Source organism: Clarias gariepinus, chromosome 24 (genome assembly GCF_024256425.1).
Source record: "Clarias gariepinus isolate MV-2021 ecotype Netherlands chromosome 24, CGAR_prim_01v2, whole genome shotgun sequence".
Lineage (NCBI taxonomy): Eukaryota > Metazoa > Chordata > Actinopteri > Siluriformes > Clariidae > Clarias > Clarias gariepinus.
In genome coordinates, this window is record NC_071123.1 from 7,521,444 (window position 1) to 7,534,612 (window position 13,169).

The 13,169-nt window shown below is 36.8% G+C and overlaps 3 protein-coding genes across 4 annotated transcripts; 1 reads left to right on the forward strand and 2 right to left on the reverse strand.

Annotated features, from left to right (window-relative positions):
- Positions 1-87: 87 nt before the first annotated feature.
- znhit3 (zinc finger, HIT-type containing 3) lies at positions 88-4,029 on the reverse strand. 2 transcript variants are annotated; one of them, XM_053485439.1, is made up of 5 exons: positions 3,799-4,029; positions 3,614-3,651; positions 2,244-2,315; positions 1,744-1,824; positions 88-1,482 (listed from the first exon to the last, which is right to left on the reverse strand). In XM_053485439.1, exons 1-5 carry the CDS (start codon positions 3,864-3,866, stop codon positions 1,289-1,291), a joined length of 453 nt encoding a protein of 150 aa, XP_053341414.1. In that variant the 5' UTR covers positions 3,867-4,029; the 3' UTR covers positions 88-1,288. The 2 variants fall into 2 exon arrangements, with proteins under 2 accessions (XP_053341414.1, XP_053341413.1); XM_053485438.1 differs by having other exon boundaries at positions 1,744-1,827; positions 3,799-3,979.
- Positions 4,030-4,129: 100 nt separating this feature from the next.
- Positions 4,130-8,082, forward strand: c1qbp (complement component 1, q subcomponent binding protein). Its single transcript, XM_053485436.1, has 6 exons — positions 4,130-4,496; positions 6,041-6,191; positions 6,400-6,487; positions 6,885-6,980; positions 7,139-7,264; positions 7,866-8,082. Exons 1-6 carry the CDS (start codon positions 4,238-4,240, stop codon positions 8,013-8,015), a joined length of 870 nt encoding a protein of 289 aa, XP_053341411.1. The 5' UTR covers positions 4,130-4,237; the 3' UTR covers positions 8,016-8,082.
- Positions 8,083-8,119: 37 nt separating this feature from the next.
- On the reverse strand, positions 8,120-12,588 carry rpain (RPA interacting protein). Its single transcript, XM_053485437.1, has 7 exons — positions 12,451-12,588; positions 11,778-11,954; positions 11,611-11,683; positions 9,891-10,005; positions 9,706-9,769; positions 9,471-9,611; positions 8,120-9,099 (listed from the first exon to the last, which is right to left on the reverse strand). The coding sequence occupies exons 1-7, from the start codon at positions 12,520-12,522 to the stop codon at positions 9,070-9,072; spliced, it is 672 nt and encodes a 223-aa protein (XP_053341412.1). The 5' UTR covers positions 12,523-12,588; the 3' UTR covers positions 8,120-9,069.
- Between the last annotated feature and the right edge of the window lie 581 nt (positions 12,589-13,169).

Sequence of the window (13,169 nt, forward strand, 5' to 3'; positions counted from 1 at the left end):
TGAACCGAAACACTAAAGCTATGTTTGCACTGGAGATGCAAGTCTATTTTAAAATGAAAGAAAACACTACATGATGGTAACATCAGATTCAAAGCATATCAGAAATAAACATTTCTTTATTTAAATTAGTTCATGATCAAATTATGGTTTTCATTTAGGATTTAGATCTTGGAGAAACAGACAGAACACATTACCTGGAACGTCTTTGTACTGTTTAGTACTGTGTACTTGGTACGGAACGTTTCTGATTTATTTAAAGCTCGTTGCACAGACAATTTATGATTTAACCAGGAAATGATTTCTGTCTATTTTACTGTTTTGACTTGCTGAGTTTTTTTTTCTTTTTCTTTCAGGTCCACATGTTAAAATATATTTATATATATATACATACAATGTTAATGTAACATTTTTGAGATTTAGTACAATTATGACCGGTTTCTTTTTAAGATTATAAATAAGCTAATAAATTTGATATGTTGGATTTGTGAGTTTGTTTCATTTTTATAACCAAGCAGTTCTTTATTTACAGGTATGTTGGTCTTTTTTAAATTACATTTTATTTGGTTGCAGTATATGTTATAGTATATGGAGAATAATCAAACCGGTAACCACAAAGTAACTTTAGATAGTAGATAGATAACTCTTCTTCAAGTTAGCAACAAGTTCTCCATCAATTTTTTAGGATCAGGTTTTTTTATTTGAAGAATGTTCAAGGGAACGCCTGCAGTGTGTCGTTCACGGTGTATAGCTGGGGTACTCAATAGGCGGACACAGGTCTGCATCTGATCCCAAATACAAAACAACTGGTGGCACAAAGAAGGTGTCACCTTTCACACTAAAAGGCATACCATGTAATTTTTCTATACAGTTAGAAAGTTTTGGGTTTGCCTTTTTTTGTAGTTCTCTATTTGGAATTGGACTGTCACTTTTCCAGACCTCGGACTGAATGGAAATTTGGTAAGTGGACCTTACAAATTTATATTTAAAGAAACACTATATAACCTTCTTTAAAACGTTGGCAAGTTTTCTATAAATGTGAATCAGTTTCATGCCTTTATTCATGAAAACAGTCATCACAAGCCCTGGTTTGATTTGAACTTACTCTTACTGTTAAACACCATCTGCAAGGGAGTTTTAAGTCTTAAACTACTGGAATCCAGTGAAGAGTAGAATGAAGTATATTCCATCTTTTGTCCTTTAACAATCCTAGAAATCAGTCTGTAAACATATCGTGTTCTTCTTCAAGCACTAGCCTGAGTTAATGTCCTTACTCATACTAATTACTTTCCTAATCATCGTCATTATCATCTTGTACTTCTGTTGGCTCAACAATCTGTAAGCACTGGTTGGCGAGCTCTACAAACAATGGCTCCTGCATGGCGTTCTTCATGGCTTTGTCTTTATCCCGAGCTGAATAGACAGACAGCATCAGATTTCTCAGGTGTGGGTTCTGCAGCAGAGTCTTCAGATCCTTAGATTCACCTAGAACAATAGGCAAAGTGGAGATTTCTTTATTAACACACATTACGTAAACTGATCTAAAATTGCCCTTAAGTACAGTTTTCAAATGACTAAGATTCTTTTTTTCCCCTAATATCCACATTTTACAACCGATACTGTGGTTCAGGGGTCGTGGATCGAACAGAGGCTTCAGGGGGTTAAAGCTCTGGCTTACTGATCATGGCCAATAAAATGTATATTAAGCATATACACATTAAATCTTACTAGCCAAATAAACACTACCTAAAAGCTGAAGTTGCTGCACAGGAACTCGGTCAGACTGACTGTCCTCATCCAGAAGGTCATCAACCATCCATGGCTCTGCTGCTGGAATGGTAAACAAATACAGTTTGTCACACTTCACATGTAGGCTAAAACACCAGCTATGTGGGGATAAATTTATTCACTCTAGTTACCCACTTTAACTAGGTTAAACTAAATTATAAGAAAACTAGGGAGCTTTAAAATGACTGAAACTGGGTCAAGAACCCTTCAACATATTATCAAAGCTTGTAAGGATAGTGCTGAACCATCAACTTGCTTTTGTAAGTTGATGGTTCAGCTTCCATTAACCTGTACTGTGCATGGGGATCACTTAAAGTTGCGTGGTAAAAAAAATAAACCATAAAAACCATGGAGTACTTCCATACACACAATACGAAGATAACTCACTAAACAGCTGTGTGGCTATTAGTGAGGCTAAGAAAAAAAAAACATTAACGCAAGTGCAAAAGTAAACCCACCCCCACTCGAACAGGAATCCAGACACGGTGCGGGTGCAGGAGGTGCGGCATCTTGCACTGGCTGGCATGAGTCTGGGAACACAGGCCATCAAAAAAACAAAAGATTAAAAAAATTTCAGTAAAGTATGATAAATGAGATTAGTTTTGTATGGCAAGTATAAGGTTAGGTAGTTAATATGTAAGGGAAAGTTTGTTTTTGTTTTATTTCTTCCTTGAAAAAGTGTAAAGTGGGTGAGACTGTTAATGTTAATGATGATGTTAACCATTTTTATTTAAATCAGTAAACTCGTCCCGAGAATTTATTTTTTTGATTGCTTGTCATCGTTAGACATTAGACATTTTGTGTGCCCAAAGCTAAATTCAATTTAATTTTACTTGTATAGAGCTTTTAACAATCGTCACTGTCGCAAAGCAGCTTTACACAATCAAAAGAATTATTTAAGTTTGTATGGAATGTGAATGTGTATGAATCAAATGGTCAGACAGTCCCTGAGTAGATGGTTCCCTTAGTTTTTTTTATTCTCTTTTTTTTTTTCTTGGGCTTTGTCCCTTATATTTTAGGCATTGCCAAAATGATTCAGTTCTTCTGCATGATCTAGAATACACCGGATGCATGCAAACCTCAGATTTCCTAGCCGGGCTTGGGACTGTGCCTGAAAGCAGTGGCGATGTTGTACAGACAGTAGGGTTAAGGGTCGTCCCCAAGGACGCAGCAATGACCTGGAAGTGGCGAGACTCAAACGTGGCCCTCCTACTTAAAACCAGATAATAAAAACCCAGACACCATATTTGTGCAATGAGAGGGACACGGAGACCGATACACTATATGGACAAATGTATTTGGACAAACATGTTAATTATTGAATTCAGGTGTTTCAATTAGGCCCCCCAGAAAAGAAAAATCTTAATGCTTCAGCAAGACATCATGGACAATGCTATGCTTCCAACTTTGTATCAACAGTTTGGAGAAGGTTTGATGAGTTCGATGTGGAAGAACTTGACTGGCCCTAACATAGAGCCCTCACCTCAACACCATCGAGCACCTTTAAGATAAACTGAAACAGAGATTGCGAGCCAGGCCTTCTCGTCCTACATCAGGTTCCTGACCTTATAAATGCTCTACAGCATGAATGGCCACGATTTCCCACAAAACAAAAACGAAGTGTGGAAGCTGTTATAGCTGCAAAAGGGGGGACCGACTCCATATTGAAGCCTATGTATTATGATACGATGTCATTGCAGGTTTGGCCAAACACTTTTGTCCATATAGTGTATATAGATTTATAGTAGTATAGACCATATATTTTTTTAGGAATGATTAGATACAATTATTTAAAAATAAATAAATAAATAAAACAAGACCTGCTTACCATCACCTTTGTGTTTCTTAAAACATCCTACAGAACAGCTGCAAAAGAAGGGAAATACAATTAGGTTGAACTTTTTTTTCTTTACACCATTACATGAAAAGTTTAACAGTTAAACACAGAACTATGCGCACTATTTCTACAGTACATACACACGTGTGCATCACATGCTTACTAACGTGACTTACTATCTTATTCTGCACACAGGACATCTATATTTGGAAATCTGCTCGCTGCAAACTACACAACGCTGCATGACTGCGTGAAAAAAAACGTAATTAAACTAAGTTTCACCAAAAAAATTAAAAATGTCTAACGCTGAAACAGTGAAAAACAAACACGCTTCCTCTCATTCAGCTGGTTACTAAATACACTCTTGCTCCCTTTACATGAACACTACACTGCGGGTAATCTAGCGTCAGTCCGAGTGCACTTCGTAGTCAGTTGTTTAGATTTGGAACGCAGTCGGTAGCTTAAGCGGCAGGAACGCGTTCCGGTGCAAAGTTCACGTGTGAGGTCATCGTGTCCTTCTGCACGTGTTTCTTGGCGCATTCGGGTAACCGGTGAGGAAGGAGAGGAGACTTGAGATTACATTAGATCAGATCAGAAGGGAAAAGAAACACAATCATGCTGAAATCACTAACACGCGCTGTAAGCATGGCGGCTCGCCTAACCAGCAAGGCCCCGAGTGCGCCTGTGTGCCGCGGCGCTGAGCAGCTCGTCAGACCCGCGCTCTGCGCTCCGAGCTCGGCCACGACCCGACCGTTCACCCGCTCGATATGGATGATGTGCAGCAGCAACGGCGCGGCGTCCGACCGCAGAGGCAAACTGCTCACTTCCAAACACACCCTGCCGTCCTGCGGTTGTGGAGGCCTCCACACAGAAGGTAAAGCAGGTTAAAGAACTCATTTCAAATAACTTTACCTGTCGGATAATTAACCAGAACAGTAGCTAGCCGCTTAGCATCAGTGTGGGGTAATATACTGTAACTCATATTTTCGGTTTTAATGATTTTTTTAAGGCAGTTGTCATCATTAAATTGTAGCTCACTAAATAAAATTTTATACAATAAAATATATTCTAATATTTAGCACGTCTCTTAATATTGCTTGTTTAAAAAAACAAGAGTCATGTGTAAGGTTGCTTGGTAACACTGAGTTTGTTACTGACTTTTTTTGTTTTGTTTTCGCTAAAGTGCATTTTGCTCTCTAAAACTTAGAGCCACGCTGCGTATGACGTCACACGTACATTTTGCGTCATATGACCTTGAATGAGGAATGATGAAAGTCTAACCATGCGATGATACTCAGTACATAATACATGGTGGTCCAAAAGTCTGCATTTATAAGCATTTTTACTTGTACAATCCCTCAGTCCTGCGATTTTAAAAGTAATGTGATTTTTTTTTCTAAATATCCTGATTCGATATCACATTTTCTATTGGTTTTGTTTTCCGATTTTAAACCTTTTAAGTTTAAATTAAAAAACTTTTAACAAGTAATTAAATGCAGCCTATTTGTTGTAACATATTTGTAAAAACAGTTTTTTTCACTTAAAAACCAAGCAATTAAACAATACAAACTAGCTTCAAATACCAGAGTTTCTTTCAACAAATCTCAAAATTTCTTAAATGTTCGATTGTACAGTGTATTTCTATTTTTATTTCAATTTTTATGTACAGAATATTTCTATTTTTATTTCTATTTTTATCCTAGTTCAATTAAATTTTTCTATCGTGTTTCTTTTATTCATATTTATTTCTTATTATAAGCTTTAATTCTCTTTTTAAGGTCACTGGCGGTCGTATAAGCGTTTCACTACATATCGTACTGTGTATGTGACAAATAAAATTTGAATTTTTAATTTGAGTTTAACATTTAACTTCAAATCAGAACAGACACTGCACAAAAGAAGAAAAAAAATCATCTCCGCAAGAAACCGCATGAGTTCTGCTTTATTTAAGAAATGTTCAATCTTCTACTTTTCAGTGTATGTACAAGTGCTGTGAATTCAGACGATTTCAATTGTAGCATTTGCTGTACTTTTATAGTACTTTTATAATTTTAAATATTGTTTGCTATGGATTCAGACCTTTGGGCAGCTGAGTTTGTTCGCTTGTCATTCATTCATTAGCTTATTCTCAGTAACAGCTTTGTTCTGGTCAGCTTTATGGTCGAACCAGGGTCCCTCCTGGGAACGCTATGTATGAAGTAGGAGTACATCTCAGATAAAACTCTCACTTGTTGACAACCAACAGGAAACTTTGATCCAGTCCATGTCTTGGCTTGTTAGGATTTAGCTGTGAGGGTTAACTACTCAACACTTCCCACAGCACCACCATGCCACCCTTCTTTCCTTGGTGTTTTCTTTTTTCTTTTGTAAATCATTTTATCTGATATTATTTTTCATCATATCCTAAATGTCTTACAGGTGATAAAGCTTTTGTAGATTTTCTCTTTGACGAAATAAAGGAGGAGAAGAAGATACAGAAAAGCAAGACGCTCCCCAAGATGTCCGGAGGATGGGAGCTTGAACTGAATGGCACTGAAGCCAAACTTACTCGCTTCGTCTCTGGAGATAAGTAAGTCTACAACTTGTTACACAAAATACTGTCCTTGGATTGGAGTGGAAAAAGAATCAAGTTCTGAGATTTTTTTTTTCCTTTTAATATCCTATTTGCTCTCCTATATCTTATGCCATATTTCAATTTTTTTTTAAACAAAAATAATCTTTGAAAAATTTGTATACTTCCATTGAGACTTAGAAGACCATTCTGACTTGTTTTACAGAGTGACTGTCACATTCAACGTTAACAACAGCATTCCCCCAAACATGGAGGAAGAGCCAGAGCAAGGCCAGAAGGCTGAGGAAAACGAGGTAGAGCCATCTTTTACTTCCGTATCATTTTTTTTTTCCGGATCTAACGATTATTTTTACCCATTCAGACTTAATTTAAAGCATATCTGAGGGCAGCAAATGTTAATAGATAAACTGTTTAATAGTTGATCTAGAGATGTGCTAGCCCGCCACTTTATTAGAAACAGTTATGTAGCTGCTGCACAATTCCTAGAATTAAAATGAAATAACTACTCATTATAAATATTAAGTCTTGAGGCAGATTGGATACACCAGCAGAAAAGCACACCAGTTCTGTTTTTTTTTTTTTTTTTACCCAAATCGCCAAAGCATCTTTTTTTTTTTTTTTTTTTTTGGTACCTTGATGATGTATGCTGTATAATGTAAAGTAATGTTTTTTTTTTTGCCTGTCTATTAGCCCGACATCGTCTCCACACCCAACTTTGTCATTGAGGTGACTAAACAGGGGGCGAAGAATTCCCTGGTGTTCGACTGCCATTTTCCTGAAGACGAGGTAAACCCCTAGAAATTAAGTTTGCTTTATTTATTTTAACCTCTAACTACACAGCGAACATACCAAGCTTTCCGACATGAATGCAATGGCAGTTCTGATGCTTTGTGCTTAGTGATATATATTAGACGTTGCATCCAAAGCTGTTTAACTCTGAGCAGATCGGGCACGGCGAAGGAGAGGAGGAGAGCGATATCTTCACCATCCGTGAAGTCAGTTTCCAGCCTGAGGGAGAGGAGGACTGGAAGGAGACGAGCTACACTCTTAACACAGACTCTCTGGACTGGGTATGTGTGTGCGTGTGCTTATCTAGGGTAGAATAAGTACTGCAATTTTTGTTTTTTATAAAAATTACAAATTGATTGTTTTAGTAACATGGTGGACTACAGAGAGAAGGGTGTGTGAACTTATCACAAGACTAGAACGTTCTAGAGAATTTTAACACGGTGCATATTACTGACATCTAGTGGTCCAAAGGACAAACTGCAGTTTCTTAGTAAAATTAACAGTCCTTTCTCTTAGTTCATTTTATTAAGGAAATTAAATACACTAAACTAACACTTTACAAGAAGTTTGGGTTTTACAAAATAAGCAAGCTCTGTATAAATCGGAGATGACTGTTTTCATGGGATAGGAATACTTGTACATTAATAGCTCCAACATTACTACAATTTTTTTTTGTCAATTTTTACCTTTTATTTAAAGAGCTTTACGTTGCACTACTTCATTAAGGTCACATGACCATAAAGTAAGCTTTACTTTTACTAGAAATTAAATTTTTATTTCTAGCACAGGTAGGATTTATTAACACTAGCAGTAATAATTGTAGAAGCATTGTTTGTTCCTTCTTGTGATCACACTCAGTGTTAATCTTTAACATCTCCACAGGCTCTTTATGACCATTTAATGGACTTCTTGGCTGATCGAGGTGTGGACAACACCTTCGCAGATGAGCTGGTTGAGCTGAGCACAGCACTGGAGCATCAGGAATACATCAAGTTTCTGGAAGACCTCAACGGTTTCATCAAATGCCAATGATCAGATTGTGTCCAGCTAATAGGGAATACTAATACTCAGAAATAATAAAGACCCAGTGCAAACCTTTTATACTTTATTTTGTATTTTGAAATAAATTAAGTATAGTATACAGTTGTGAATGCACATGTTGAGCTGTTAATTTAAACAATAGTGATGTTAAAAACCCTCAGTCCAGAGCAGGGCTTAATCTGTGTTAGGGATAAACTAGAGAATTTTGCAAAGTTTGAAAGGAAAGGAAACGAATCCTTATATTCTAACAATTATTTCTACATGGAAATGATGTGCTGAGAATAAATTTCCTAAATATGTGTGATAGATTTGAAGTGCTAAGTAAATGTTTCCAATTAAAAAAAAAAATACAATGTTCAGTACTTGAGCCACCCCTCATAACTTTATTTTAAATAATTATTAAAAATTTGATGTTTTATGCAACAACTTCAGAAGCAACCTCATTTTTCATCCATTTCAACCACTCCTCATTCATCACCAATTTAGTAATCACTGGCCTGATCATTTGCACCCGTCATCTGCACCCGTTTCTCACTGTTTCATGTCTTAAGTTAGGTGTTTCTTTGTGCTTAAATTATTGATAGGTCACTGTGTGGCTTCTACAAAAATTCTTCCTCCGAAACTGGTCAGATACAGAAACTACACTGAAAGAGAGCCAAAAAAGTCTGGCTCTTTGAAAGCAAACTATAATGACATAGCTCAAGACTTTAGCACAGTACATTAATGTTTAAAGCATATATTTCATGTGATGATGGGTACCAGACCCTATCCATTTAGCATGTCAGTGTTAAATTCCACTAAACAAAACCCTTAAGTCATAATCCAGGCTACCTGTAGATCAGTGCAGCATTCTGGATACACCACATCAAACAATGTTCACTGCATGGGAAGAGGTTTAAGGTTGGCTTAACCCTTTTTTTATGTTATAGAATGGCAGCACATTAAAAACATGCTAAATAAGTAATCTCTTTATTTTCACATAAGTTAAAAACAAACACTAAAAAAAAAAAAAAAAAAAACACGATGGCTGCTGTACTGGAGTCACTCACAGGACAATGGCGAGATAATCACACACCTGTAGATAAGAAAAGAGATGCTTAATCAGTACTTATTCCAAAGATTTGAATCATTCTGTGATGTTAAGGGCATGTTAACAGCATATTCCAGAGAATTATGTCTGCCAATAAAAAACCTGTCCCAAGCAAGAGGTACATCTTAATTTATAGTTTATTTTCCATCAGCTTGTGTGATTAAAAATTGCTCATAAGCAGTATAAGTGATATCTTTCATATTATACTGTTTAAGCCATCATAAATCCTTGGCTCTAAAATTTTCCTTTTTATAGCAACTGTAACCTTGATTATTGAATCAGGGATAAACTTGGTTGGCAGTTGAGAGACCTTCTCATAACATTTGAATCGCATTTTGATTTCCAAGTGATGTCACCTTGCAGCTTATCAGAAGGGTGCGTGATCCATCCACATTTGAGGCTTCTGAGAATACGGGGTTCTGAAGGCAGTCCTCCATATGTTCTGTGACTCTCGACTCAAGCAGATGCTTGAGTACATCTGGTGTTATTTTTCTTCCCTGTAGAAAGATTAAAATAGGTTTTGACGTACAGAATAGTGAACATGTACAGTTATTACCTAAAGGACCACATCCATCCCAGAATCTGCCTCACCAATGTGTTGATATAAAGGCCACATGGACATGATGTAAAATGGCTGTTCACAGTCAGGTTATTCCTGTAATACAGAAAGTACTATAAGCTTATACAGCATTATTACTACTAATGACCATATAAGCCGCTTAATAAGAGCTAATGTATTTATGTAGCTAATGTATTTACATAGTAAAAGTACTTACGCATGACATACGGGACAGATGAGCTTTCCTTCGTCCTCCATTTCATCCACAACCGAATCGAGATATTTTTCTTCATACTGCAGGCTTTTGTGGTATTCCTCAATGATAGTAAGCTCTTTAAAAAAAAAATTAAAAAAAAGCCAATGTTGTACATTAACAGAATACGTCACCTGCATTTTCCCCCCTCAACTAATTCAGGACTACCACATCTGTAGTGCATTTAACAGACTATTCACTTTCCATTTTCGTTATACATTACCCTCATAAATGTGTTTAGATAAAAAGAAACCTTCAGGAATTCCCTTTTATTGTTATTGTCAGAGCAAAAACAGATTACAGGTCTTTATCCATGAGGTTATTTAGTGATGTTCAAGTCAAACTTTTGCTTAGGATAAGCAAACATCTTTCTTTTTGTTTATTTATTTGGTTATTTATTTATTTATTTTTGTAGCCGACCACATCTTTTTGCATTTCACTGAATGTAGGTAGGCAGGTCACCTGTTTTGTCATACTGTGACATAACAGTAGGCAGCATCAACTTATGTCATTCTATGGGTATGTCGCAGGCATGTTAGCCAGAGGTCATAGCTACTGAATTCCTGGATCAGACGACAACATGTCTACATTGATGATACATACATCAGACACAAAAAGTAAGGCCTGCTAAAAAAAAAAAAAAAAAAAAATCAAGCAGTGTGAGGAGCGGCAGTGAGTTGACTGCAGACTCCATTCGCAGAAAATGGTAACATGCAGGCGTCAGAATCTCCATGCGGGTACCCTCTAGTCTCTTTATATAATCTCCTGCTACACTAATGCATCATCAGAGCATTTCAGGACAGCTTGCTTCATGCTAGAACTCTGGGCTTCCAGGAATCCCTTTCATGGCCCAAACATGTGTAATTGGCATGTAGTGAGGTCAGCACTGTACAGGGATATGGCAACAACTCCCAGCCGAGTTCCTGTGATGTGTAAGTGGTGTTCGTGAGTAATCATGTGTACAGTTCCCACAGACAAATGTGTCTCTTCTGCAAGTTGTTAATGTTATTCATAGTATTTCAAGGATCAGGCAATCTTGTGGATTGCCTGATCCTTGAAATACTGAATGTTGACGTGAACGACTGCAGAGAACTCCGAGCCACCTATGCCAGATCATTATTTACAAACATACTTCATTAAGAAATTTGCCCCATAGAAATGTTTATTGCAGCAAAGATTTTCATCCCGATATTGTGCTTGAAATCTTCTGTAAACATCAATCGATTTTACGACTTCTTCCTCTAAAAAATTTTAAGTCAAGAAAATTACAAGATCCAGTTTTACTTAAACGCCCCTCATAGAATAGTCACTTGTGTTTTTAATGCTTTTCATTAAACTAGAGAAAGAAAATCTAATTTTTAAAAAAGTAATCAATTTACAGTAATAGACATCATTACTACATCATAATTTAAAGTTAAAGTGTCTTAGTACTACTTCCTAGCTTAGCTACTAGAATTTCTGGGCAGGATGAAACAAGACTGGAGATTTTACTTGTCTGATGAGCTTCCTAACAAATATATGATTTGCACACTCCTGTGTATTTAAGCATTTTTAGTATTACTTTAAGGAATAAACACTACAGAAGCAAAGTATTGACACAAAGTTAAAAAAAAACAAAAAACCTTAAATGTTACTTTAAGACACCGTATGTGTACAATTAAACAAATACAAACGTGGTAGTAACCTTGAGATACGAGTTCCTGTTGGATTTCCTCCAGTACAGCTAGTTCATCCTGTTCCTGCGTATCTCTGTACATCTGTTAAATAAAGCAGAGAGAAAAAGTAATAGTAAATTCGCACAATAACATACTTAGGTGTTGTTGTTGTATGAGCAAAATGAAATACCCATACATCACTGATGCCATCCTTGTTCCATAACGAAGGCAGTCTTTGGTTGGCAGACTGTAAGGCGTTCCACTCCATCTCCATCACTTCCTGGACAAGCAGGGAGCTCTTCGGGGTTTCTCCCATCTGACGATACTTCTCCAGTAACCTCGACCGGCTGTTCTTTAACCTTTCCACACAACGCTAATGAGAGGACAGTTAGAATAGTAGAAATAGACATTAAGGACTAGCCTACTGTTACAGTCGGTGAGGATGGCTTGTGACATGCTCACAGTATGACATGAAAGTTGATGACAGCAAGGCATACCTGTGCAAACACCTGCCCGCCCACCAAACAGAATTTCAGTTTTAATACATATAACTAGATAGACACATGATGAACAAACAGGAAGTGATGGAGCAAACACTGACTTTCTAGAACTTATTTCTTAATGTTCTTGCTTTTAAATTGAACGAATAAAGCCTTAACTTTTTCTAGCATTGAAGCTGAATTTACCTCATTTTAATCATGAGAAAGCAAAACTTGTGATACAATTTGCATCCTTTTACAGGCCTGGAAACAAATGCATGAAATATTTCATTCAAATCTGAGCAGAAATCTTGGAGCTTCTAACCGTAATTTTACCAAACAGTGGCTGAAAGTCAACTGACCATAACGTGTAATATGAAATAAGTTTACCTTTCTGTACGTTTCCTTCCATGGTGGAGTTGTGCCTTTATACATAGACCTGTGTCTTTGTAACGCGTCCATATCACAAAAGTTTGTTACTCTATCGCTAGTTGCTCTTTCTGCCTGTAAACAAACCCACCAAGATACACTTCCGCTCCCCGCGCGCTCCACCAATCAGCGGCTTTTGAAGCCTTCAAACCCGGAAGTTGTTTGTGGACAGTTGGGATTTGTAGGCTGGCTTGTGAGCGCGCGCTGTATTTTCTTAGCAGGAATAATTTGGTAATAATATTTTCTTCGTGTTTAATAATAAAAATAAAGAACTTTTCACTTTATGATGGAAGTGTGAATCAAATAAGCAAATAAGTAAATGTGGGTGACATAAAGTACAGTACATTGGTTAGTAATTACATTGGACCTACTAAGATATGGCCACAAATTACTATATTGTGCCCATGACTTACTAAGGTGTGGAAAGGAGATATTATGTTGTGGCCCTGGTTTACAAATGCGTGGATACGATGTCTGACCAGTGCCGCCTGTGGGGTTGTGAGGCCCTAGGCAAGATCATGAAAACTGGGCCCACTGGTTTAATAGTATATGTTATTTCAGCATTTGAAGTTAAGAATGTGTATAAGAAGTCTGTTTTTTGCTTCAATTAAATGCTTAAAGAATTCTCAGACATAATCAAATTTCTTTTTCTTAACCCATTTATGTTCAATATTTATTTT

What these genes read in the sequence shown, in the direction of transcription:
- rpain (XM_053485437.1), bottom strand. Translation starts at nt 12,522, where the DNA reads ATGGACGCGTTACAAAGACACAGGTCTATGTATAAAGGCACAACTCCA. An exon ending in GGAAGGAAACGTACAGAAAG is followed by an intron (nt 11,955 to 12,450) that starts GTAAACTTATTT and finishes TCCTCTCATTAG; the next exon opens with CGTTGTGTGGAAAGGTTAAA. An exon ending in ACAAGGATGGCATCAGTGAT is followed by an intron (nt 11,684 to 11,777) that starts GTATGGGTATTT and finishes TTTATTTAACAG; the next exon opens with ATGTACAGAGATACGCAGGA.
- znhit3 (XM_053485438.1), bottom strand. Translation starts at nt 3,866, where the DNA reads ATGCAGCGTTGTGTAGTTTGCAGCGAGCAGATTTCCAAATATAGATGT. An exon ending in CCTGTGTGCAGAATAAGATA is followed by an intron (nt 3,652 to 3,798) that starts GTAAGTCACGTT and finishes CTTCTTTTGCAG; the next exon opens with CTGTTCTGTAGGATGTTTTA. An exon ending in TAAGAAACACAAAGGTGATG is followed by an intron (nt 2,316 to 3,613) that starts GTAAGCAGGTCT and finishes CTGTGTTCCCAG; the next exon opens with ACTCATGCCAGCCAGTGCAA.
- c1qbp (XM_053485436.1), top strand. Translation starts at nt 4,238, where the DNA reads ATGCTGAAATCACTAACACGCGCTGTAAGCATGGCGGCTCGCCTAACC. An exon ending in TGGAGGCCTCCACACAGAAG is followed by an intron (nt 4,497 to 6,040) that starts GTAAAGCAGGTT and finishes AATGTCTTACAG; the next exon opens with GTGATAAAGCTTTTGTAGAT. An exon ending in CGCTTCGTCTCTGGAGATAA is followed by an intron (nt 6,192 to 6,399) that starts GTAAGTCTACAA and finishes CTTGTTTTACAG; the next exon opens with AGTGACTGTCACATTCAACG.